The sequence below is a fragment of the Lepidochelys olivacea genome, assembly GCF_965140295.1.
Source record: "Lepidochelys olivacea isolate rLepOli2 genome assembly, chromosome: 13".
In the NCBI taxonomy this organism is placed as follows: Eukaryota; Metazoa; Chordata; order Testudines; family Cheloniidae; genus Lepidochelys; species Lepidochelys olivacea.
In genome coordinates, this window is record NC_140423.1 from 6,444,455 (window position 1) to 6,471,952 (window position 27,498).

The window sequence follows — 27,498 nt, forward strand, 5'->3', positions numbered from 1 at the left end:
GTTTTATGAGACATCACACCATGAGAGGGAGGCGTGTTGTGCACTGAAGAAAGAGACGGAAGAGAAACTGTCTAATCAAATATTAAAATACTGACAAATCAGCATCGAAACAGGTTTTATTTAAAAAAAGACACTTTCAGCTACAGTAGTTTTAAAAATATAGTTTAAAAAGACATTTTTAAAAATGTAAATGTTGGAAACCTCTTAGATGCTTCAAAAATAAAAGTTATTTCCCTTGAGTATGTCAGATTCCATCTGGAAAAGGTGTCTCTTTCCTGTTTATAACGGAACGTAACTCACTGTGGCATTCTTTCCTTTATTTCTTGATGTGGTCACCAGCACCATGTACTGCATCATCTGGAATGTGTATAGCTTTCAGAAAAGTGTTTTTAGTTGACTCTTCATGCCCAGCAGTCTCCTGAGCTCAGATATTCTGCTCAGGGTCATCACACAGAATGGTAGGTTTTTTAAACAAAAACAACAAGCTTCTCATCACTTACCAGTTCCTGGAGATCAAACAAACTCAGTTCAATTCTTACTTGACTTGCGACTTGACCTCAGGTCCTTGTAGGTGAAAGGACCATGTGCACTAAGGACCCAATCCTGAGTGTGGTCGAGCACCCCCATTGTCTCTAAAAGGAGCTGTGGGTACTCATCATCTCTCAGGATTAGGCACTGAGCCACAAATACCTCAGTTCTGTCTGAGCCCAAGAGACCTGCCTCATCAGATTCCAATTACTTAAGACAAGTCAAAATGTCAGGCTACATTTCAGGCCTAGTCCCTTAGAATGAGAGACCAGGTTTGGTCCTTCCCCTAATTTTCGCAGAATCATGTAACTGATCATTCCATCCTTTAGCAGCTGAAGTATCCTGCTTCTTGGAACAGTGATGGGGAGAGGATTCTTCACTCATTCAATGGCTTCCATGACCTCCAGAACAAGCGTTCGCGGTCCCGTCATAATGAGGCTGCTGATGGTCGGATAGTCCAAATGCAGAACGTACCTTCCGTTCACAGAGAAAACAAACTGACACACCTGCAGTGGAGAGAGAGGAATGTTTTACAGTGATGCGACTACACTGAAACTGCAGCTGCACCTGCTCAGAAGACTGAGACTTTGTGAGGAAGGTATCTCTTACCAAATCCTACAACCGGAAAGCATTTTATACACTTTATAAATCGCACTAAAAGTGACTAGATTCTTAATGGCAACCCCGGGGATTTACTTTGGGAGCAAATGGCGAATGCAAAGCCCCCTTTATGAGCAGGCCACGTACATGTAAAAAGCTGACAGTGAGACTTGATATTAATATTGGTATTTTTTTAAAATAATGAGATTAGAGGAAGGGTTGGATGAAATGAGCTCTTGGGCAAATGGAACAAATTTACCTGCACCTGTTCCTTTCCAATCCTGCCTGAAGCATATGACCAAGTCTAACTCTTCCTGTCTCTGAAGAATCTTATTACTTCAAATATCCCAGCAAGTGACTTGAAGGATAAACAAGATCTGTACAAAAATTACTACTCGACTGCTGGGGGGGGGGGAGGGTGTTATGAATTTCCTCTTTCCTTTACTCTTAGAAATTAATCTTCAACCAGACCACAAGCCCATTTATTTTTGGTTTGTTGGTCTAAAATCATTTTCAGAAGCTCAGATCATTGCATATGAGCTGGAATCAGCGGAGCGATTACAAGATGAATGAAGGCAAACTCTTCTCCCTGTCCCCAAAGGGAATGATTTATCACTGCAGAGTCATTCTGCAGCTTTCACATGCAAAGAAAAAGAACTCCACACACTGTCTTTTTAGTAAGACAGAACACACTTATTACCCCAGGAGCTTTAATAGAATGATAGAATATCAGGGTTGGAAGGGACCTCAGGAAGTCATCTAGTCCAACCCCCTGCTCAAAGCAGGACCGGTCCCCAATTAAATCATCCCAGCCAGGGCTTTGTCAAGCCTGACCTTAAAAATATCTAAGGAAGGAGATTCCACCACCTCCCTAGCTAACACATTCCAGTGTTTCACCACCCTCCTGGTGAAAAAGTTTTTCCTAATATCCAACCTAAATCTCCCCCACTGCAACTTGAGACCATTACTCCTTGTTCTGTCATCTGCTACCACTGAGAACAGACTAGAGCCATCCTCTTTGGAACCCCCTTTCAGGTAGTTGAAAGCAGCTATCAAATCCCCCCTCATTTTTCTCTTCTGCAGACTAAACATCCCCAGTTCCCTCAGCCTCTCCTCATAAGTCATGTGTTCCAGTCCCCTAATCATTTTTGTTGCCCTCCGCTGGACTCTTTCCAATTTTTCCACATCCTTCTTGTAGTGTGGGGCCCAAAACTGGACACAGTACTCCAGATGAGGCCTCACCAATGTCGAATAGAGGGGAACGATCACGTCCCTCGATCTGCTGGCAATGCGCCTACTTATACATCCCAAAATGCCATTGGCCTTCTTGGTAACAAGGGCACACCGTTGACTCATATCCAGCTTCTCGTCCACTGTAATCCCTAGGTCCTTTTCTGCAGAACTGCTGCCGAGCCATTTGGTCCCTAGTCTGTAGCAGTGCATTGGATTCTTCCGTCCTAAGTGCAGGACCCTGCACTTGTCCTTGTTGAACCTCATCAGATTTCTTTTGGCCCAATCCTCCAATTTGTCTAAGTCCCTCTGTCTCCTATCCCTACCCTCCAGCGTATCTACCTCTCCTCCCAGTTTAGTGTCATCTGCAAACTTGCTGAGGGTGCAATCCACACCATCCTCCAGATCATTTATGAAGATATTGAACAAAACTAATACTGGGTGTTTCAAAGCAGTGTGCTGCTCTTTCCCTGCATTAAATAATTTATATGCAGTATATTAGCAAATAGAGCTGACTGGGAATTTTCCACTGAAAAGTGTTTTTGGATATTTGTTTTTTATTTTGTTTTATTGATAGAAAACGTCTCCACAAAATCAAAGTCCCACAGGAAAAAGTTTCAATTTTGTCAAAAAATATTCAAATTTTTCCATCAAGAAAATTGAAACAATTCTCAGGTTAACCCAAATCTAAACATTCTGATATCTTGACCTGAATCAAAATGTTTTGGTTTGGGTCAGTTCAACATGAGCTTGTGTCTGTCTGAGCTGCTCCAGTGTCTCATGGGAGTTTTAGTTCAGGCATCTCATGCCCCTATCCTTGTCTAAGGGCTGGGTTCCAGGCTGGACTAAATCCTCCAGGATGTACCACAATTTCCTCAACCCCACTGAACTGCCGCAATGCATCATGGGAGTTGTAGTCCACCTGGGGCATCTGGCCCTTAGCAGAGAATGAGAGCACGAGGCATCTGAACTACAAATCTCATGAAGCATTGTAGCAGCTCAGGTGGGTGCAGTTCAGTGTAAAACCAAGCCACAACAATAACATTTCCAAATAGAAGTTTTTCTGAACTTCCCATCCCATGAATGGTGTCAGTATTTTGACTTTTCATCCTGACTGAGGACAAAGATAAATGTTGAAATCCCAGTTACAGACGGGAAAGAACACTTTTCTAGTGACTACATAACACGCCGGCAGTGTGTGTGTCACATCTCCCTCAGCATCTGGTCTGCTAGAGGATAACAGCCTATTAATACTACCAGCTAAAGAGTTTCTCCTTTATTTGAAGTAGTAGAGGTCTGTGCTGCAGTACTGAAGGTCCTGGGTTTGAGCCCTGTTGACAAGCCACATATGGGAAGAATCATTACAAATAGGATGCCGATGAAACTGAAGATGACTACTTTGACTGGAGTCAGATCCAGCCAAGGGCAGGCAGTGTGCAAATCTCCCTCACAAGGCTGTGACAAAACACAATTGTGTCTTGCAGCATCTCTGCTGTGTTGTTCTAGGTCTCTCCTGAATAGAGCACAATAGCCATAGCATTCAAAATTCTTCTCCGAAATAAACCCATCAGGCAATCTACAAGCCCAGAGTCAGTTTCAAGCTTCCACCGTGTAGTAGCTGACACAGATATTTGTTGACACCGGTCTGTAGACGTAGTGCAATGTAATGGGCCATGCAATGTTTCCCCTTACACTGGCTCTCCCTCCACTCTGAGGTTTAGATCAGAGCAGCAACAGCCACAGCTGGGTCTTCATAAGCCCTTGAAAAGAGCCAAGCCCCAGCCACCTTAACACACATAGGTCCCACTGCTGGCAAGTAGGTGCATGCTTTGCAATCCTCACTCCAAGCGTCACAGGGACTGCTACAGATTTGAAACATAGTAGTGAGTGATGAATGAATTCACCCTCACTGCAGTCCATGGATTAATGCCGGGGATGAATTTGGCCCCACACGTTTGATCAGCATACAAGTGATATCACATGCTACACCAGGAAGATCCAGATTATACAGTACCTTCATGCCTGCTGCAGCAGCAGGTCCTCCTGGGTCCACAGCCTGGATATGGCAGGGTCTCCCTCCACGGACCACAAACCCCCAGCCCACAGCATCCCCCACAATCTACAAACAGAACAGAGGGACTGTAAGGGCCTCACAAAGATTTTCCTGCCTTCATGTAGATGACCACGCAAAGGAGTTCTGCTGAACTGAAGTGGTCAGCGTTTAGCCTTGCCCCATTATCACTTCAACTAGTGAATGCCCCACATATTTTACAGTGAGATAAACTCTAGGGTGGGCCAGCCAGCTTCAGAAAACATGTGTGCACACATCTCCCTTTATCTCAGTGGTTAGGGACTTGACTGGGATGTAGGAGACCCAGGTTTGAATCCCCATTCTGCAGCAGATCTTGATCTCAATATTCTCCCTCCCAAGTGAGCATCCTAACCACCAGGCCAGAGGTTGTTCTGTGGTGGGTTGCTCCAGTCTCTCCTCTTGAAGCTGTTCCACTGATTACAAATACTTAAATATTCATTGGGTCAAAGAGAGAATAACTCTTGAACCTTGTGATGAAGGCACTCATTGGAAGGTAGGAGAGGACTTAAATCTTCTCTCTGCCTCATTCAGAGTAGGGATTTGAATCCACATCTGCTACCTCCCAGGAGAGTGCCTTAATTGCCGGGCTAGAGTCGTTCTCCTCTTGTTCTCCTCTTGTGTTTAATATGTGGCATGCTAGAGAGCGCTCCAGGTTCTAAAACTACACTGGCTCTTCGTTACGAGAACTATTTACAGGGATGCTGCAGCTAGCATTCCAACCACGTGCACACAGACTGGCTTCCTTGTGCCTCCTCCAGACTCTTCCTTCCTGCAACCTGTGTTCCTCCCTCCAAGTTCCATTCAGCTTACTATAGCCTGCATGCCATTTGTGACCACTTCTGTTCAAGGACAGATGTATATTGTGTAAATAAAACAAGTTACGAATATATCCAGGCTCTGTGTTGCTGATTTCCCCTTTGACAGGAAACCAACCTGCTAGGACCCCTGACATCTGCTGCCACGCATCAGAAGAGCAACAATATATTTCTGAGCCATACACCAAATGAGACTCAAAACCACAGGGTTTAACTGAGAGCGTCTCCAAAGTTACTTTCTAACTAGTATTCCATGCTGTGAAGAGCACAAGGATCACACATAGACAATGCAAGATTTAAAGCAAGTCACGTGCAAAGAACATACCAAGAGACACTGCTGCACCATGCATAATTCTTGCATGCACTTTCGCTGGCAAGGGAAGTCACATGCTGAACAAAAACATCCTCTTTACACACTTTCGCCACCCCAATCCCAGCTTGTCGGAGAAGCATGCTATTATGCTGAAAGCAGAAACTTTGTGCATTTGGTCAACACATACAAAGGAACTCTCAAAGGGCATCACATGTTACAAAACAGCAGCAGCACAACTAAGGAGAGGAAGTGAGCTGTGCAAAAGGACCAAAGCAGCAGCTGAAAGGCCCAGCTTGACAGGGTTGACAGTCAGGGCAAGGCTGGTATTGAGAACGGATAGCATGTCCTTAAACACAGCACTCAGAGAGACCCCAAACAGGAAGTCAGTTTTTTTTGCACTCACTCTAGGCCAGATCCGCTGCTCTCCTACAGCCCCCTTGTGCCATTCTCGTGAGGCAAGTGGGCCATAAAACATTTTTAACTGGCTACTTGGAGATTCCACCTGTATAAAGTGAATCTCTGTGTGTCCAGTGGAGCTGGACTGAAGGATCTGGCTCATGGATTGGAGATGCATTCCATACAATTCCTGTGCAAGGGAGCGAAGAACGGAGAGAGTGGGAGATGTATGCAAATTATCATTTAGAGGCGAAAAAGGATAGATAGATCTTCAGGGCAGGGAATGTCTCTCACTATGTGTGCATACAGTGCCTTGCAAAATGGGGCCTTGATCTGTTGAAGCCTCTAGATTCCAAAGTAATATGAATAATAATAAAAAAAACCAACAACTATGGTTTCCTAAGTCATCCTGGAGTCCGAACCAGGAGCTTAAACCCTGAACACTCCTAGTGTTCAGGATGGTTTCCTATTCCCTTTTGAGCCCACAGAGTATCTTAATACACTTAGAGATGCCTTCAGCTATCTGTGAGTGGATCATAGGTACCTGGTGCATACAGAGTGGCATGGAAAAGCAATCAACCTGTGACAGGAAAGGGAAATGAATGTCTTAGTGTCTTTGACAAGTGAGGCTGCTGTTGTACAAGCCTAGATGGAATGCAATGGAGTTTTCTCCTTAAAAGGACTTTTCTCCTTTCTCCACCCCAATACACATACAAAACGTCACCAAGCGGCAGCAACCTGGGGACAGTCACTGCCCGTTCAAAACACAAGAATATCCGAAGGCGCCAGCTCATGAGCCTCATGTGAGTTGAACAAAGAAAAAAGGTCCGGATGATGTGAGATTCAGTCATGGTTTAAACACTCAGGAGTGAAAACCGACAGCACCTAGAAAGCTAACAGAGCAGCCAGGAAGGGTTTAGCATTACTGCTAATGTAACAGCGTTCTGACTGGTCACTTACAGTTAGTGTTTTCTTGATGTATGGAGCCCCAGGGGACAGGAGCTCCTCATTGGTGACAGGCCTCTTTAGCACTAGAGCCAAAGGTGACAGATCCGATTAGAATCACATGTGCAAAGGTTAAATACAATATAATGCATAACAAGGAAGACTGGGAAGTACCAGACTGGGGAATGGACGCACAAACCACCCAAAGCTTTTCTGTGCAAAAAGCATTCTATGAGCACAGAGCAGGTCTGAGACAAATTCAAAGACATCTTCCTTATCTGTATCTCTTCTATACAAGTATTAGAACTGGCAGGGAAAGTTTCCACTGAAACTTCTCTCTACTTCCCACAACAAAAGGGGTGGGGGGTTAAAACAAGAAAAAAATAAGATTTAAGTTTTTGAAAATGGAAATTAAGATTCTGCTTTCCAAAGAGAACCTGAAATATTTTGATCAACACAAAACAATTTGTTTTCTTCAAAAAAATTGTGTAGAAATTGAACGTGTTGCAATGTGCTTTAATATACACACATCTTTACAAAGCCCAGCATTAAAGGGCCCTTCTCCTTAGAAAGATCAAAACACCACCACAAATCTGCAGCTTCTAAGCATGCTGTTTTGGAGATGTGATGAACCCCTCCAAAAGACAGCCCACCTCAGAAAACTTTTCTCAAAAGTGGTGTACAAGTAAACATGCTCAAGGGACCGTAACTTTAAAACCTGATAGAATAAGTGTTGGTTTTTAAACCAGAAAAGTTCTGCCCTGAGAGGAGAGGAGGCATACATTTCCAGGAAAAATGGTTTCATTGCAATGAGAGGCGATGTATAAAAATGTGGCTTACAGCAAGAAGCCAGCTTCAACCTTACTTATGGAATGGCAAAGCTAAGGCCTTTCTGTTGCCAATCCCTTTGCCAAGCCAAGATCACACTGTCATCAGCCCCATGCACTAGAACAGGAATTGAGCTACTGCACGTAAGATGAACTTCCCTAGCCCTGTTCGTGCAATTCTGCCCTTTCCTTTTAGGCCTGTTGAAATTAGCCTTCTTATCACTAGTCTCAAGTCTAATGTAATCTCTTCAGCCCTTCTGAGCATTAGATAAGTGGCACTGAAATGTGAGACCTCACCTGATTTGGGGTTGCATTCAGCTGCTGGCAGGAATCCCAGGCTGGGTGTAGGAGTGAAATAGGGGTTGGAACTTCCGGCAAGAGAGGTGACGCTGCTCCTCCGAACTGCTGAGACTATTTTGATCTCCTTGTTGGGCTGGACTGAAAGACACAGATATAACTCCTCCCAGATCTTGGCTAGGGGCGAGCAGACTGGTTTGGCTAGAGTTTGGCCTGCTTTTTCAGCCCAGGTTTGACTGTCAGAGAGGTGGTTCTCCTCCCCCTCAATGCACACCCGTCCACATGCCCTCAGCCAAGGAATTCAGTCCTTACAAAATACCCAGCCCACTTTTGCAGACTCAGGAGGTCTGAATGATTTTGGAAACTCTCAACCTTCAGAGGATCTCCCTTCATTAGTCTTTACCGAGCAAGGTGTGTGGGTGTGAGGGGACCACTGTGATCGCGTAGACTGGCCTCCTGGATAACACAGGCCAGACAACTGCCCCACAATAATCCCCCGATTTATTTCAGAAAACCATCCAATCTTCATTTTAAAATTGTCAGTGTTGGAGAATCCACCATGACCCTTGGTCATTTATTCCAATGGTTAATTACTCCCTCCCACCATTGCGAATGTACGTCTTATTACCGGTCTAAATTTGTCTAGATTCAACTTCCAGCCATTGGATTGTGTTGTACCTTTTTCTGCTATATTGGAGAGCCCATTTTTAAATATTTGTTCCACATGTTGACACTTATGGACTGTGATCATCACCCCTTAACCTTCTGTTTAAGCTAAATCGATTGAGCGCCTTGAGTCTATCACTACGAGCATGTTTTCTAATCCTTTACTCATTCTTGTGGCTCTTTTCAGAACACTCTACAATTTATCAACATCCTTCTTGAGCTGTGGGCACCAGAACTGGACACAGGATTCCAGCAGTGGTCATACCAATGCCAGATACAGAGATAAAGAGTAAGAGTATCTCTAATCTTACTTCAGATTCCCCTATATACACATCACAGGCAGAGATGAAAGTAAGCCGGTACGTAGAATAGAATATCAGGGTTGGAAGGGACCTCAGGAGGTCATCTAGTCCAACCCCCTGCTCAAAGCAGGACCAATCCCCAACTAAATCATCCCAGCCAGGGCTTTGTCAAGCCTGACCTTAAAAATATCTAAGGAAGGAGATTCTACCACCTCCCTAGGTAACGCATTCCAGTGTTTGACCACCCTCCTAGTGAAAAAGTTTTTCCTAATATCCAACCTAAACCTCCCCCACTGCAACTTGAGATCATTATTCCTTGTTCCGTCATCAGCTACCACTGAGAACAGTCTAGATCCATCCTCTTTGGAACCCCCTTTCAGGTAGTTGAAAGCAGCTATCAAATCCCCCCTCATTCTTCTCTTCCGCAGACTAAACATCCCCAGTTCCCTCAGCCTCTCCTCATAAGTCATGTGTTCCAGTCCCCTAATCATTTTTGTTGCCCTCCGCTGGACTCTTTCCAATTTTTCCACATCCTTCTTGTAGTGTGGGGCCCAAAACTGGACACAGTACTCCAGATGAGGCCTCACCAATGTCGAATAGAGGGGAACAATCACGTCTCTCGATCTGCGGGCAATGCCCCTACGTATACATCCCAAAATGCCATTGGCCTTCTTGGCAATAAGGGCACACTGTTGACTCATATCCAGCTTCTTGTCCACTGTAACCCCTAGGTCCTTTTCTGCAGAACTGCTGCCGAGCCATTTGGTCCCTAGTCCGTAGCGGTGCATGGGATTCTTCCGTCCTAAGTGCAGGACTCTGCACTTGTCCTTGTTGAACCTCATCAGATTTCTTTTGGCCCAATCCTCTAATTTGTCTAGGTCCTTCTGTATCCTATCCCTACCCTCCAGCGTATCTACCTCTCCTCCCAGTTTAGTGTCATCTGCAAACTTGCTGAGTGTGCAATCCACACCATCCTCCAGATCATTTATGAAGATATTGAACAAAACCAGCCTGAGGACCGACCCTTGGGGCACTCCACTTGATACCGGCTGCCAGCTAGACATGGAGCCATTGATCACTACCCGTGGAGCCCGACAATCTAGCCAACTTTCTATCCACCTTATAGTCCATTCATCCAGCCCATACTTCTTTAACTTGCTGGCAAGAATACTGTGGGAGACCGTGTCAAAAGCTTTGCTAAAGTCAAGGAACAATATGTCCACTTCTTTCCCCTCATCCACAGAGCCAGTTATCTCATCATAGATGGCAATTAGATTAGTCAGGCATGACTTGCCCTTGGTGGATCCATGCCAACTGTTCCTGATCACTTTCCTCTCCTCTAAGTGCTTCAGAATTGATTCCTTGAGGACCTGCTCCATGATTTTTCCAGGGACTGAGGTGAGGCTGACTGGCCTGTAGTTCCCAGGATCCTCCTTCTTCCCTTTTTTAAAGATGGGCACTACATTAGCCTTTTTCCAGTCGTCCAGGACTTCCCCGGATAGCCATGAGTTTTCAGAGATAATGGCCAATGGCTCTGCAATCACATCCGCCAACTCCTTTAGCACTCTCAGATGTAGCACATCCGGCCCCATTGACTTGTGCTCGTCCAGCTTTTCTAAATAGTCCAGAACCACTTCTTTCTCCACAGAGGGCTGGTCACCTCCTCCCTATGCTATGCTGCCCAGTGCAGTAGTTTGGGAGCTGACCTTGTTCGTGAAGACAGAAGCAAAAAAAGCTTTGAGTACATTAGCTTTTTCCACATCCTCTGTCACTAGGTTGCCTCCCTCAAGGAAAGTGTGGGCCCCTTACTGAATGACTTTCTTCTTGTTGCTAACATACCTGAAGAAACCCTTTTTGTTACTTTTAACATCTCTTGCTAGCTGCAACTCCAGGTGTGATTTGGCCTTCCTGATTTCACTCCTGCATCCCCGAGCAATATTTTTATACTCATCTCCGGTCATTTGTCCAATCTTCCACTTCTTGTAAGCTTCTTTTTTGTGTTCAGGATCAGCAAGGATTTCACTGTTAAGCCAAGCTGGTCACCTGCCATATTTACTATTCTTTCTACACATCGGGATGGTTTGTCCCTGTAACCTCAAAAAGGATTCTTTAAAATACAGCCAGCTCTCCTGGACTCCTTTCCCCTTCATGTTATTCTCCCAGGGGATCCTGCCCATCAGTTCCCGGAGGGAGTCAAAGTCTGCTTTTCTGAAGTCCAGGGTCTGAATTCTACTGCTCTCCTTTCTTCCCTGTGTCAGGATCCTGAACTCTACCATCTCATGGTCACTGCCTCCCAGGTTCCCATCCACTTTAGCTTCCCCTACTAATTCTTCCCAGTTTGTGAGCAGCAGGTCAAGAAGAGCTCTGCCCCTAGTTGGTTCCTCCAGCACTTGCACCAGGAAATTGTCCCCTACCCTTTCCAAAAACTTCCTGGATTGTCTGTGCACCGCTATATTGCTCTCCCAGCAGATATCAGGGTGATTGAAGTCTCCCATGAGAACCATGGCCTGCGATCTAGTAACTTCCGTGAGTTGCCGGAAGAAAGCCTCGTCCACCTCATCCCCCTGGTCCGGTGGTCTAAAGCAGATTCCCACCACGACATCACCCTTGTTGCTCACACTTCTAAACTTAATCCAGAGACACTCAGGTTTTTCTGCAGTTTCATACCGGAGCTCTGAGCAGTCATACTGCTCCCTTACATACAGTGCAACTCCCCCACCTTTTCTGCCCTGCCTGTCCTTTCTGAACAGTTTATATCCATCCATGACAGTACTCCAGTCATGTGAGTTATCCCACCAAGTCTCTGTTATTCCAATCACACCATAATTCCTTGACTGTGCCAGGACTTCCAGTTCTCCCTGCAATCCGGTATGGCGTACCGGCAAGAGCCGATACACAGCCGACCGTACCGGCAGCTTCCCCGGGGCTCCCGGCAGCGGTCAGAGCCCCTGGCCCTTTAAATCAGTGCCAGAGCCCCGCTGCCGGAGCCCTGGGGTAGCAGCAGCAGCAGGGAGCCCTGGGGCTCCAGCGGTGATTTAAAGGGGCCCTGGGCTCCTGGCAGTGGCTGGAGCTCCTGACCCTTTAAATCGCTGCCCGAGCCCCAGGGCTCCTGGCCACCGTGCCTGCTACTGCTACTAGGGGGCTCTGGCGGCGATTTTAAGGGCCCAGGGCTACCGGCTGCCACTGCTGCTACCATGGGGCTCCGGTGGTGATTTAAAGGGCCCAGGGCTCCCGGCCACCGCTACCGCAGCCGGCACCCCGGGCCCTTTAAATTGCCGACGGACTTCCAGGGTAGCAGCGGCGGCCGGGCCCAGGGATTTAAAGGCCCTGCCCCTTCCAGCCAAGGCCCCACCCCAGTATCCCTGATTACCCGAGAGGAAGCTGGAGTTGCCTTGCTCCGGGTTGAGCTTGCGGAGGCAGAAGGGGCTGTCAGGGCTCTCCGACAAAGCCCGGGGCAAGTTCTCGTTGAGCAGCTCCGTGAGCCGTCGCCTCCGGCGGAAGTTGATCCAGAACTGGTAGAGCAGGTTACTGTCAAAGAAGTGGTGCTTGCTGGAGACTGGGAAGAGAACAGGAAAGGGTAGAGCGGCTGTCGGGGGGGTCTCATGACAAAGGGTAGCTAATATTTGCCATTCAGCAGCAGGGCTAGAGGAGGAGACCTGCTGCAGTATTACCAGTGCACCCTTTGCAGTGTTACAAGTTCCAGTGAGTGTCGCAATATTTGGTGTTTTTCTTTTATTAAAGTCCCAGCTCCTGGAGTCATGTGAGCAGGGGAGACGCTCAGCTTTCATTAAAAAACAGAATGTGAGTTTCTAATCCTCAGGGTTGCAGAGAAAAGCTTGAAACCATGACCCCCACCCCCCACCAAAGGCTAAAACTGAACCTAAAGCTCAGAAACCAGAAGGCAAATAGAAGGAGCCCAACAATCATTATTTTTAAAGCCTCGGGCTTTTGGGGAGCCTGATTCAGGATTTTTTTTAATGCTCAGGATTTTCAAGACAGGGTGTGTTCTTATTCCCCTTTTCAGTATCACAAGGGTCTGGTGGGGGAGGGAAAAGGGCTATTCCATTATCAAACCCAGCCATGGGATTCAGCCTCATCCCTTCACCTCCCAACCCCCGCCTCTCTAACAGCCAGGCATGGCAGGGTGTGGGACTACACCTCCCACAATGCCTTGCATTGCAGGAGCACACCAAAGTAATGTTGATAACGTCCAGTAAAAAATATTCCAGTGGAAAATCCCACAGGCCAGTAAGGCTGGGGTTATTACAAGCTAGCGTTGGGTTTACTGGTGGTACAGAAATAACTGACAGGATGTTAAGTTGATGAGCAGTGAGGCATGGGCTCATCGGCAGGAATGAGATTTTTTCTTTCCCCGTTGGTCGGAGGAGGAGGAGGTGGTGGTAGGAGAGAAGTGGTGCTGCTCTATCGGGGCTGTTTACATTGTTTCTCTGGACAAGCAAATTGTTTCTCTGGACAAGCAAATTCAGAGCATGCTGCCGATTCACACCCGGACTTGCTCCGCAGTAACTCGCCATGTAGACGAGCCCTCCGACATATGCGGCCTTAGAAATGGGTCAGATATTGAATGAGCCCCTCCACTTCAACTGCCTTATTTCTTCCATTATAATGTCGGCGGGGAATCTCAGATGTGATCCCTCTGTGCGTGTGTGAGAAAGGGAGAAAGACACCGAGCGTGTGCACGAGCAGGCTTCGAGTGTCTCGAAATCCAGATGTGACTCCCCGTTCTCTGGCTTGGGAATGACACTTTGAAGAGATGCCAAAAAGTGACTCAGATTCCGTCTCAAACATTCAAGGGTGACAGCAGCGTGCCCAGAGGGCCCCTCTTCTAAAAATAGAACTAAATGGACCCACTGCTGTCTCCAAGTAGAAACTAGCTCTCGGCACATGACCAGCCTTTGTTACTTGTTATAAATACGGGGTTGTTCCAAGCAAAGCAATGATAGCTAGCCCCATCCTTCACCTTTCTTCCCCATCCCCAGGAATTTCGGCATACCATGCTGAACGATCCCATGTTCCAGCAGTGCTCGGCCCAGCTCCACAGCTTCCTTTCTGTTTGCTGTCTCCCCTTCCTGGATGAGCCAGTCAATCATTTCACAGCCCAGGAATGTCCTCTGGTACTTCACAGAATTCTCCTCTCTTGCCTTCAGTATGGAGTCTTCTACATTGATCAGCCTGGCACAGAGAAGAGACATGCCAAGGGGTAAGGAGCGGGGTGGATCCAGAAGAGTGATCTTTTCTTTAGCCCTATAACTACACAAGCAGCATGGCAGGAGCTAAAGCCAACTGAAGCATTGGTTGTCCCACCTGTCATGAGCAGAGAGAAAATAAACAGTGGGGGAACCCCACACATCTTGCTACACCATAATATGCTTGATTATGTAACTCCAAGTGTCAGACTTTCCCCTCTCGAGCCATTAGCTTAGGGCAGTTTTTGGAATGACGTTGTTCCCATGTCAGAATGCTGTATGTGGAGGACCCAGAAGATGAGTCTCATGGTAACATCAAAGCCAGTAAGAACCATAAAGACTGTCTAGGATGTTTCATGGATTTGATTGGGTTTTAAAGGAGATGGGCATGCTGGAATGGTTGAGAAAAACAGAAGTCCTCAAGGAAAGGAAGACTCTTCCCCAGCATGGAGACATGAGAGGTAAACAGAGTAGCCTGTCCAAGCTTCTACTTTCAGTTCCACCATAAATAAATACTCACTCCTCACTGAGGATATGGTTTATTGGGCTACAAAGGCTGGAAGTGCTGCTGTATGAGGAAGGACCAAAGAACAAAGCATAGCTTGGCTACACAGTGATGGAGGGATAATAATTACCTAAGGATTTTGAAGGTGTGAACATCATGAAAGGAGAACTGCTTACGGTGGTACAGCTAAGTGTGGCCGGACAAAATTAAGGAAAGGAACATTGCAGGCTGAACAGTAGGGTAAGCTTCCAATGAGTGTACTTTGTTTGCCCACAAAATCTGCACTGGTTTAGCTAAAGGGGCAATTTTAAACTGAATTAAGCCAGTTCAAACCCTAATGTAGACTCTCCAGGAATCAGTTTAAGCTAAGATGAAATAAATATCCACACAGCCTATTGTGGTGGTTTAACCACATCAGTTTAAAACCACTCCTTTATTTAAAACTGATGCAGTTTTCTCATATAGATAGCCATTGGGCTCCCAAGGGAAATGGCAAAAGCCCAATTGCTTAAGACAACTATGGTGAGAAAAAGCCTTTTAAATGAGGTGTTTAACCAACATGATCAGAACCTAAATTCTAGGTCTCATTCAAACCACAGCTGAGGAGACAGGTGAGTCACTCAATACTTTAATGCGCAATGGAAAACACCAGCTAATTTTGAAAAGATTAGCCATAATGAGCTGTGCAAGTAATTGTAACAGAACCCAAAGCCAAGTTAGAAAGGCAGCATGTGAGTTTTGCTTGTTTCAGGTGAACCCATGCAAAACATGTTCCTTTCACGTGGATTTGAATCAAATTCAGGCACAAGAGGTGGTTTCAGCACAGCCAATTCAAGGCCAACTCAAAGCAAGACAGAGCACGCGAGCCAAAAAGCAACAAAAGGTTCCTGTAACCCCCTGAAAATCTAAACTGCTAGAAAGGGCACAGCTTAAATGCAGTTAAAACCGCGGTTTCCTGAATTCTGGAAGGTTAAAACTGATGTGTCCTCAAGAGGGTGCCCTAACCCCACATATGCAAACAGCTAGATACCTTCCAAATGCATTTCTTAGGGCTTGTCTACAATTGAAATGCTACAGCAGTACTATAGAATCACAGAATATCAGGGTTGGAAGGGACCTCAGGAGGTCATCTAGTCCAACCCCCTGCTCAGAGCAGGACCAATCCCCAACTAAATCATCCCAGCCAGGGCTTTGTCAAGCCTGACCTTAAAAACTTCTAAGGAAGGAGATTCCATCACCTCCCTAGGTAACGCATTCCAGTGTTTCACCACCCTCCGAGTGAAAAAGTTTTTCCTAATATCCAACCTAAACCTCCCCCACTGCAACTTAAGATCATTACTTCTTGTTCTGTCATCTGCTACCACTGAGAACAGTCTAGATCCATCCTCTTTGGAACCCCCTTTCAGGCAGTTGAAAGCAGCTATCAAATCCCCCCTCATTCTTCTCTTCTGCAGACTAAACAATCTCAGTTCCCTCTGCCTCTCCTCATAAGTCATGTGTTCCAGTCCCCTAATCATTTTTGTTGCCCTCCGCTGGACTCTTTCCAGTTTTTCCACATCCTTCTTGTAGCGTGGGGCCTAAAACTGGACACAGTACTCCAGATGAGGCCTCACCAATGTCGAATAGAGGGGAATGATCACCTCCCTCGATCTGCTGGCAATGCCCCTACTTATACATCCCAATATGCCACTGGCCTTCTTGGCAGCAAGGGCACACTGTTGACTCATATCCAGCTTCTTGTCCACTGTAACCCCTAGGTCCTTTTCTGCAGAACTGCTGCCGAGCCACTCGGTCCTTAGTCTGTAGCGGTGCATGGGGTTCTTCCGTCCTAAGTGCAGGACTCTGCACTTGTCCTTGTTGAATCTCATCAGATTTCTTTTGGCCCAATCCTCTAATTTGTCTAGGTCCCTCTGTCTCCTATCCCTACCCTCCAGCATATCTACCTCTTCTCCCAGTTTAGTGTCATCTGCAAACTTGCTGAGGGTGCAATCCACACCATCCTCCAGATCATTAATGAAGATATTGAACAAAACCAGCCTGAGGACCGACCCTTGGGGCACTCCACTTGATACCGCCTGCCAACTAGACATGGAGACATTGATCACTTCCCGTGGAGCCCGACAATCTAGCCAACTTTCTATCCACCTTATAGTCCATTCATCCAGCTCATACTTCTTTAACTTGCTGGCAAGAATGCTGTGGGAGACCGTGTCAAAAGCTTTGCTAAAGTCAAGGAACAACACGTCCACTGCTTTCCCCACATCCACAGAGCCAGTTATCTCGTCATAGAAGGCAATTAGATTAGTCAGACATGACTTGCCCTTGGTGAATCCATGCTGACTGTTCCTGATCACTTTCCTCTCCTCTAAGTGCTTCAGAATTGATTCCTTGAGGACCTGCTCCATGATTTTTCCAGGGACTAAGGTGAGGCTGACTGGCCTGTAGTTTTCAGGATCCTCCTTCTTCACTTTTTTAAAGATGGGCACTACATTAGCCTTTTTCCAGTCGTCCGGGACTTCCCCTGATCGCCATGAGCACTTCATTGTAGACACTACCTATGCCGAAAGGAGGGGGGGGGGTCTCCTGTCAGTATAGGTAAATCACCTCCCTGAGAGGCGGTAGCTAGGTCGATGGAAGAATTCTCCATCCACCTCATGCTGTCTACACTGAGGGTTAGATTGGCTTAACTACACCACTCAGGGGTATGGATTTTTCTAGCATAGACCAGGATTTATGCTATTTTGTTTAGCAAATAGCACAACAACAGAAGTATAACCTTAATCTGCTAATTTCTGACAGATTAAAGTCAGAACATGGGTCCAACAGAGGACAGACAGCACATGCCGAGTTCTGCACAAGTTTGCCCAAGGCTGGGTTCCCACTTCAGCTGCTGTTTGAGATTCTGATTGCTAGGTGCTTAGCCACAACACAGCATTAAGATGAGTGAGTGCTTGAAACCACCAGGTACAGAAGTAATTTAGCCCTGGCCAGGGGCAGCGGAACAGAGGGGCCCAGGGGGCCCATGGCCCTTCCACTTTTTCCGGCCATAAGTATGAGGGACAAGGGGAGAAGGGGGTGGAGAGGAGCGAGTGGGATCTTGGGAGGGAAGAGGCAGCACAGGAGTGGCACCTCGCAGTCAGGGACAGCGTGAGGGTGGGCTTTTGGGGGGGTGGTCCCACAATTCAGGTGTCTGTGCCCTCCCCCTCCCCTCCCCCACACACACATTTAAAGGGTGCTTCTGCCAATCCTGGGCCTGGCCTACACTTAAAAACTAGACCAGGCTAGCTACATTGCTCAGTGTCCTGAGCACCGGAATTAGGGCCACCTCCTCCCTGGTGTAAACGTGGCAAGTTTGACGGGAGAAGTCTTCCCTCAACCTAGCTGCAGCTCCTTGGAGAGATGGAGTCACCACATCCATGGGAAAACCGCTGCCCTCGACGCAGGAAGCATCCACATGGCGGTGCGACAACAACACAGTTGCAGTTGCCGTCCTGCGTCGCTGTAGCATTGACGCGCCCTTCGTGGCTGAAACGAGTTTAAACCCAGCACTGGATCTGATTCTAGGAAGAGACCCGTTCCGAGATTTAGAACTGGAGGGGGTTGAAAAAAAAACAAAAAATGAACCCCAAAAGCCAAAAAAAAAAAAACCCCAAAAACCCCAGGCATTGAGATAGAATTGGTGTCAGTTGTGATTTTTCTCCCCTGCCTCCAAATTTGCCACTGGAAAAGGAGGGGGGTGGGGAAACCAAGAAGCCAAAAAAGTTGGGCGGGGGGAGGCGGGTTTCAAAATCCCAGAACCTTATGGTTGTTTTGTAAAATGCAAAAAAACAAACACACACATGAAAATTTGGAAAAAAGTTAAATTTTTTCAAAGTTTTCCAAGACAAACTACTAACGTTTTTCAATCTGCTCTAACAGAAGCCAAGAAATGCGTCACATGACGGGAGATGCCAGCAACAGCATCCAAGTTCAATGCAGGAAGAATGGTGAGGATCCCTGCTGGCATCAAGCCTGTGTTTCCCTTAGAGGAAAATAACTCGCGTGAGGAGATTATACACAACTTCTGGAATTTAGCTCCTCAATTCCAAACCAAGCCTGTCCAGGGTTTCATTTCAGGCAGAATAGTTAGCCTGCATATAGCTTTTTTATACTTTTTGAAGCACTGTAAAAGCATTGATCATATAAGACAGCCCCTGCAAGGTCGGTATTTTCCATTCCCATTTAGCAGATGGGAGAAAAATAAAAACACAGAGATTAAGTGATTTGCTTAAGGTCAGCACGGAGTAGTAGTAGGCTCAACGTCTGGAACGCCAGGTTCCCGGCCCTGTGCTGGGACCACTAGAACATACTGGATAACTGATAATAACGGAGAGAAGGGGGAGGGCTGTGGTTAAGATGTGAGATTTGAGATCAGTTCCTAGCTTTGCCAGACTCCCTGTGTGGTCCCCCTGTTGGTAGATTGGCTGGGCCATCTGGATTCAACAGCCCAGAAAGACCCATCTCCTTTTAATCATTCCTACCTTACCAGAGCTCTGCTTCCCCACACCCACAAAAGAGGGCAGCAACGCTTATCAGCTACTTGTGTTCTGCCTTCCAGTCCTATTAAGAGGCTTACTGGAATGTAGAGATCCAGATTCTCCAGCCCATTTCCCCAGTCAGACTCAGAGAAGAAGCTGTTTTTTGACCTGGAGGAGTAATTAGCAAAATCTCCACACACAGAGAGAACCCATCTTTGCATGTGTGTGTTTCTGTGTCTTCCTCTTCCCCTCCCCCTCAGTGAAAGGAAGCTGTCCATGGAATCTAAGCTACTTGTCGGAGCACCCACATTACCAAAGTATCTTAGCATCTCATAAACTTTAATGCAATTATTCTCACAACACCCCTGTGAGGCAGGACAGTGCTGTTGTCCCATTGTATAGGGGGAAAATGATGCAGAGAGAGTCTAACTGATTTGCCCAAGGTCACCCAGGAAGTCTGTGGCAAAGCAGGACCTCAAACCCAGACCTCCCAAATCCTAGGCTAGCACTTCAACCATAGTGAACCATATTCATTAGCAATGGCTTGAAGTCCAGATCTGGATCTGAATGTGAACTCCCCCCCCCGCCCAAAGCGGCAAAGAGTTCTGATCCTGCATTCCAATTCACAGCCATCTCTGCACTTCAGTCCAGATAGTCCTGCAGTGAGAAAGGCAGCAAGGAGTCAGAGCTGGAGATACCAGTTGATGGCGCAAGAGAAACATTGGCAACGGTTCAGATTCCTGACTCTGGAGCTGCAAAGGCAGCCAGCAGCCTGCACGGTGATAGACCTTTTAGGGAAGGACTCACGTACGTCTCATAAAGGCTCTGCCCCCTCATGAACACCTTTACATCCTTGTTGAGAGGGAAGGTCCCGTCGTCCTTGCGGAAACGGTACAGCAACTTGGCATCCTTGTAGTCTGAATGTTCATCACAAACTGGAAAGAAAATCAAAGCAGACGACATCAGGACTGCAGGCTTAAACACTACCCCATAATGCAAACTCCAGCCTGAGCACAACACAGTTTTCAGTCATTTAGGAGGTACAGGCAGTACACCGTGGCCCAGGTTCCAGACCTCCAACTTTATGATTACTACAATGAGCTGTGTAGAAACCATTCCTGCATGCACTAGGGCAGATGGGCATTCAAACACCAAACAGGGTCCCATGCACAATAGCTGCACACCCATGTTTGGGGCAGGCAGCCAGTCACATGCACAGAACTTTGCAGGAAGGAACTGGAGTAAGTTCTGGTCCTTAATAGCTACATTTAGAGCTCTCATTAGATGACTGAATGGAAAAGGAAGACTTTTTTTTCAAGTCTAAATGTTGCAGTTCACCTATAAGCTTAAAAAAAGAAATGCAATCCTCTCCTAGTCCGGTGGGTTAAAAAGCCACTGCCACTTTTAGGCAAGCTTAGAGGGGGTGGGGGTGGGGGAGAATGTAGCAGCCAAAAACCCATTCAATTGCCTCAGAATATTTACATTCCTTTTCCCCTATTGCAGAAGCTTTGATATCTAAATGCAACTATAAAAGAGATTTTTCCACACAATCAATCTGCATCTACTCTGCCCGATTCATTCACATGGCAATCCATCAGGTCTGACATCAGATCTTTAAAGTTAGGTGCATGCATCTATAGCCACCTAATTTAAGGGACCGCACCTCATTTGCATGCACACCTTGGGTATTTGTGCTTTCCTCATTTGTACATGCCCTCTGGGAGGTGCGTGCAGATATGTGAGAGACCATTGAGAGACAATATGGTCACAGAGACAGACCACTGTTCTAAGGACCTGGAAGAACTGAGCTCAGCTCTCCCACTGACTTACTGTTTGAACTTGAATAAGTCACAGCACCTCTCTTCCTCAGTTTCCCCTACCTGTAAAATAGGGATAATACCCATTTAGGGAAAGTGCTTTGAGATCCATGGTGAGCTTGCACTAAGTGGTAAGTAGAGCAGGTCAAAAGTTTGGGAGGGGTTGTTCATGTCAAAAAGGTTTTTTCCTGTTGTAAAAAAAGTTTTGTTTCAGTGGGAAGAAACAACCTATTAATAAAAAAACACAAAAACATCCCACCCCACCATAAGAAGGAAGATTTTTTTTCCCTATTGAATTGTGGGGGGCGGGCAGGAGAGGAAGAATTAATCAGAGATTTTAAAAAGTTGCCTTTTGAAGTCTCATATAAAAAATGTCACAGAAAGTTTGGAGTAAAAAACAAAATGTTCATTTCTTCAGGAATGTTTCGTAGAACTATGCCTGCCTTAGCTTGACTGGCTCTAATGCTAAGTATTATGGTAAGACTTAAAAAACGTGCTCCCTGAATTGCCTTCATGGTGACAAAATGCAAAGCTACAAACACAAGATGCGGCAGGCAGGAGGAAGTCTATTCAAGCACACAGCTGTTTTAGAGATTAAGGGGGTTTTGCCCAGCGGTGTTGATGGTTCCTATGGCATTACAATCAGTTTCATGGGAAGGAGAGGGATAAATGGAAGTTAATATGCTCAGAGTCTTACAGGCTTGAGCCCATGGAAAGAAGACGCACTTTTGCAGCTTAAAGGCCTGGCAGACAATACCCAATTTCCAATTCTGGGCCCAGTGTATGCTATAGTACCTAGTTAGATCATATCTCACAAGTAAGCAATAGTCCAGGCAATGCATTTCATGGTATTATTCTTGACCCTCTCAAGGATGTTGGGACTCGCTGAGGGGAAGGGGAATGGATTTTAACTAGCCAGATTCCCAGCAGTTCTCTCCACATGGAGGTGAGCAGAGAGCCCTCTTACTAGAGGACTAAGAAAAAGAAATTATCACAAATCAGGAAATAATAAAGTCGGCCGCATGCATTCAACAGGTGATTAACAGAAACGTGGAAGGATGACGTCTTTGGTGACCAAAAGCTTCGGTCCCGCCCAGCGTACCAAAGACTTTAATCAAAAAATGGGTTTCTTTGAAACTGTCAACCTGGTGGTGGAAAAAAAAAATAGCTGGCAAGATGGCAAATAATCAGAGTTAAGTGTTAATGGTTAACTCTGAACTAATTGCTGCTCCTTCAGGCTGCTGTAATAAAGGGCAGCAAGAGAGGGTATTTTTATTCATGGCAGCCTAATGTACAAGGTATCCATCTCTCACCAGGCAGCCGATGACAACAGAGAGACTGTTTGCATCGCAGCGGTCAAGGGGGTTGTTTCTAAACTCCACTACAAAAGAGGGGTTGAAGTCAAGGAAAGCTGCACCTGCCTTCCACCTCCTCAGCTCCGATAAGGAGAGCGTAAATGCGAACTCCAGTGTTACCACACTCCTGTTGTTAAGGGCTTAGGGGAGGTTTTCAGCTCCTGTTTAGGCGCCTGAATGCAGTGGGCAGATTCTTCATCAGAGCGCAGTAGCTCTGAGAACAGTGACATATTATCCCATCTCCCTTCCCCCGCTAATATCGAGAGTGATGGATAAAGGATCTTCTTGAAAATCTGGCCCCTACAATCTGGATTTTCAGCCTTCATTTTGTACTCTCCCGCATTTGGATCTGCCCTGTCATGCCAGATCTCATAGGGTGAGAAACTCTTCTTAACAAGTCTGAAAGACTAAGTTAATATGGGGACTGCCCCAATCATTGGTCTGTCCAGCATTTAGCACAACAGGTTTGCCACTTTGCACTAGGTGCCCGGGTGTTACAAGCAACAGCTATTTAAATTCACCTTTGATTGTCATTTCTGTAAATAATCTACATTTCCATCCTGAAGTGCCCAAAAGGTGTTAGCTATAGTCACAAGATCACTAACATGCAGCTACTTCTGGGGCAGAGCTGGACAAGAACACAGGACAGGTACATTTTCCCACAGACATTAACTACACCCACTCTACCTGTGCATACACGCAGTATTCTGCACCCTCAACTAAGTCAAACATGTTCTCTCTTGATCGTTTGGAGGGAAATTTGGGGTTTTGGTGACAGGATTTTCCACAAAAAGAAACGTGTTTCCTTTCCATAGAAGATTTTGTTTTATCACTGAAAGATTTTAGCTGAAAACGTAAAATGCTGATGAAAACAAATGGGGCACATTTTTGGTTTTTTGGCATTTCACCTAAAACTTTCTGTGGGGAAAAATGTACCAGATTAACCCTCAACTTACAGACACATTTTTGTAACTTTTCAGCCAGAGGAAATCTGCAAGGTCATTTTACAACCCTCCTTCCAAAACTGGAGGTTAAAATCCTGCAGGCCTGAAAGAGAGAGCGGTGTCCGTTGTTCAGAGGGTGGATGCTCACCTCTGGGTGGGGTGTGCGGAAGGAATAAATAGTGTCACATGAATAAGGTCTCTCATAACATCTAGCACTTCCTGCTGCTAGTCAGCCCAGAAATATGCCACAAGATACAGAAAGAGAGAGAGATTTGGGGCCTTTTGCTTCTGAAAAGAACCAAGAAAGGTGAGCAAACACAAGCTGGAGAGAGTCATCAAAACTTCTACAAGCCTCAGAAAAGGCTGAGTGTGAAGTGAAGAATTGAGGAAGAAGGGTACTTGGGAGAGTGTTCGGGCCAAACTAGCCATCACCTCCCCAGCAAGACGAGAACACACTGAATTCTTTGGAGGACACACTGGACACGGCTCTTAAAAATCATCTTTTTAGACTCCTTCCCCTCCTCGTGGCCTATAACCAGACTAGAGAGGCAGGATGCTCGGAGAAAGAATCAGGCAATCCATCGCCTCATGTACTCTCTGCCCCACAGACCCCGGAGCTCCCCTCACCACAGCCCAAGGCTTTGCTTGTACACACTGTCCCAGACTGCAGGAAGAAGGCACCCTAGGAGTCTGTGTTTATTTTGGTTTCAGCCAGCGTCAGGCTCTGTGTGACATACACAAGCCAGCCTTGTGTTGCTCCTGCAGGGGAAACAGGCCTGAAGTGTATTCTGCCAAACTGTCGGCTGAAAGCTGAACATTCAGGCCCATTCAGCACAAGTCGCCCTTGCTCCTTCCCTGACCATTTGCTCTCCGTTGCAGATTTTGCCTTTGTTAAGTATATCACAGAGTGTGCGCATCACGCAACAAGTTCACTCGGCTGGTCAATCACAGAGGCTGTTTCCATTCCCTCAAGTGCCCTACGGTTATATGGCTTGAGTCCATGCACTGGACACTAAGGACAGATGTTACATCCTGCAAAGTTAAGCAGCAGTGCAGAAAGACTTCAATGAAGGCAAGAGATCTGGCAGCAAAACTTACATTCTGTGTGCTATTAAAGAGAGAGGACTACTCATTTAAATAAGTGCAGAGAGTAGTTTGAGTCTCTCCGTAAAGATGGTTCTAGCATCAAGTATGAGGACCTCAGATGCCCCAAAGCTTGGGTCTGATTCAACTATGGGGTTTTGGCTTGGCCCATTATAAAAACCAGCAAATATCTGCAAAATGTGGATGCTTATTCCATACCCAGTCACAAGGGTGTGTATAACTAGGGTTTGGCTTTAAGACCAATGGGCGTGCTAGATTCTCTGCACTTGAATTCTACCAGTCACGACCGAGGGTCTGGATGACACACTCCAGTTCAACCACCAGTTATTGAGCTTGATGTATGAATCAATGGGTGAAATTCTGCGTTATGCAAAAGGACTGAATGGGCCCTTCTGGCTTTTTGTTGTTCCAGGGAGGGAGAGAGCAAGCTCACTTTTATTCGCTGCTAAAAAATAAACTGAGCTGTCTTGCCCACCTCCCCGTCCCCTTTCCTCCCCTCGCAAACCAAGTTGATTGCATTCCTTTCTATAGTCTAAATGGAGCTGCCATTTTCACTGGCAGGATGAGGCTGGGGACAGAGCTCGTAGGTAATCCTGCTTTGACACCGCTTTGCCAGAGGTGCGGAGGCTTTAGTTTTGGGAAGCAGGGTGCAGTTTGTTATTAACCCTCATGCGATTTTCTCTCCAGGAAGAGGATTTTTAGTTTCCTGATAACATCCTGGGAGTTTTTGATTGTGTGTTAAACAGCTAGATGTTTTTAATCCAGAGGATTGTCTCCCACCAGATCACCAAAGCAGGAACACCAGTGCCTTGGGATCTGGTTCCAAACATCTCCAAGTTTCAAGGAAGTGGGGTTAATCTGATGTGGGATTTTGGCCCAGACTCATCTCTAGTAAAATCAAAGTTAAATGTGAGACAGCCACTCTTCACACTACCAGCAGGTGCCCACAAACATCTTTCATGCCCATGCACCAAGGGTGAAATCCAACCCCATGTGAAGAACCAGCCCAGGGACCGTTTATGCACCATGCAAGTCTGACCACAAGTCCTCAGACAGGTTTTAAGAAGTGCATCTGTCTTGTACTGATCCTCTATGCAGGGCTGAGTTTCACCCTAAACGAATCTCTTGCCTATGCCTCAGTCAACACAAGCAACAAACAGCCTCACCCTAGCTGCCGTGTATGAAATAGTGTGGCTGAGTGAACAGTGCACTGGCCTGGGACTCAGGATACCCAACTCTGATGCTGGGTGACCTTGGGCACATCTCTTCCCTCTGTGCCTTAGTGATTCTGACCTCCTTTGTAAACTATGTCAGGATTGACTGATGTAAAGCACTACATAAAAGCTAGTTGTTATTACTACAGTTACAACCTAGCGGTTGCCAGAAGAGTTCTCAAACTATTTCCTTCATCAGGGAAGACAAGGATTTGTCTAAGAACCATCTGAAAACCAGTCTCCAGCCCCAGTGGTCTAGAGCAGTGCTACTCAAAGCGGTGGTCCGCGGACCGGTGCCGGTCCACGAGCCATGGGCTGCTGGTCTGCGCGCAGATTGGGGGAAAAAATGCCAGCCCCCCACATCAGATAGCTTGAGAAGCACTGGTCTAGAGCATGGCAGGGCCAGTCCAGTTCTCTCAAAAAGAAAGGGAAATAAATCTGTTAACGCCAACCAGGTTAACTGTGCTAGAATGTAGATAGCAACAGCCATGTTTAAACATGAGAGAATATACAAAAAAGATTCTAGAACTCCCAGCACTGGACCCTAAGAAGTTAGACCCTAATCCTGCAAGCATTTATGCAATTGGGGCTTTAATTCTAATCTCTGCCCCTAAGAATTAAAGTATTTTTATTATGCCCATTTTTCAGATGGAGATACGGAGGCAAAGATTTAACCAAGGAAGGCATAGAGCAAGTCAGCATCAGAGTGAGGATTAAACCTCAGGAATTCCTCTCTCTTGCTCCAATACTCAGTTCTCTGGACCATGCCTTTCCCAGGTATCTAACAACATGACCCAGGCCAGTGTTTGTATAAAAATAAAGCACAGCTGTTGCAAGTTAAAAAAAAATTAAGAGCCAGAATAGTAGGAGCCATTGGTCAGGACCCATTTGGAGCTGGGTGCCAAGTGAGTCTTTAAAGACAGGCCTTGAAAAAGGCACTGTATGTTTTTCATTTCCACGGGAGGCTTTCCTGCATGTTTGCATTGGCCCTTGGGATGCCACAATCTGATCACAGTGTAGCGCTCGCTGGCATGCAAGCTGCACTCCCACTCTCCCCACCCTAGAGATGAGCTGGAATGTCAAGGGACACTAGGCTGGTGCAGTAAAAATGAATTTTACTACATTCTTTAAATTTCTTCTATCATGCAGTTTCAGCCCTTTGAGTGTTTGCGTAATACAACCATGTTGCAGGGACGTCCTGGTGTTCAGGACAGGGTGACTGAGCAAGAACCAGTTGCATTATTGTTCCACCTTTTCCCATGAGACACGCCTCCGAGGGTTATTTCATTCACGTGCAGCCACAGCCTCTCTTCTAGAGCGGCTGCAATGCAAGAGACTGTGAGCACAGTGCAACCTGCGAAGTAGTGCAATTAAACAGGAGTCCAGTTCTGCACATCTCAAACTCCAGGGGATCATTCCATTGGCTTCAGCTGAAGTACTCGCACGAGAAAGGGTTACAGAAGTGGATCCTAAATAAGTAAGTCAGTTTGATAAGTGGGAACAGACTGGGAAATGACCAGTCCAGACACTGAATTTTCTCTCTTGGGCAAGTTAAAGGGTAACTAGAATTTACAAACCATGATGGATGATGTAATGGTCCATTAGCTTCTGCATTAGGCGGATGCCTGTCTCTCGGTCTGGTGCTTCCTTGTGGTCAATCAGCCAGTCTGTAAGCTCCTTTGCAACAAAGCAGTTGGGGTACGTTCGAAGGTGGTGGCGCCTGTCCTTAATGAGCTTTCCATCATGAAGTCGAAGCCTAGGATGAGAGAACACTATGAAGTGTATGTGTGTAATTTCAGAGACATTTTAGATTACATGCCAGGG

At 46.3% G+C, this 27,498-nt stretch overlaps 1 protein-coding gene across 1 annotated transcript in view; it reads right to left on the reverse strand.

Moving 5' to 3' along the window:
* Nucleotides 1-139: 139 nt before the first annotated feature.
* Nucleotides 140-27,498, reverse strand: part of LOC311529715 (DEP domain-containing mTOR-interacting protein-like) — a 42,659-nt gene continuing 15,300 nt past the window's right edge. The window contains exons 2-9 of the mRNA XM_084645888.1: nucleotides 27,252-27,430; nucleotides 20,052-20,175; nucleotides 14,026-14,204; nucleotides 12,382-12,567; nucleotides 8,044-8,184; nucleotides 6,935-7,005; nucleotides 4,373-4,477; nucleotides 140-1,034 (exon numbers count right to left, since the gene is read on the reverse strand). Coding sequence (XP_084502014.1) covers nucleotides 909-1,034; nucleotides 4,373-4,477; nucleotides 6,935-7,005; nucleotides 8,044-8,184; nucleotides 12,382-12,567; nucleotides 14,026-14,204; nucleotides 20,052-20,175; nucleotides 27,252-27,430 — 1,111 coding nt within the window. The 3' untranslated portion in view covers nucleotides 140-908. The remainder of the gene's footprint in view (nucleotides 1,035-4,372; nucleotides 4,478-6,934; nucleotides 7,006-8,043; nucleotides 8,185-12,381; nucleotides 12,568-14,025; nucleotides 14,205-20,051; nucleotides 20,176-27,251; nucleotides 27,431-27,498) is intronic.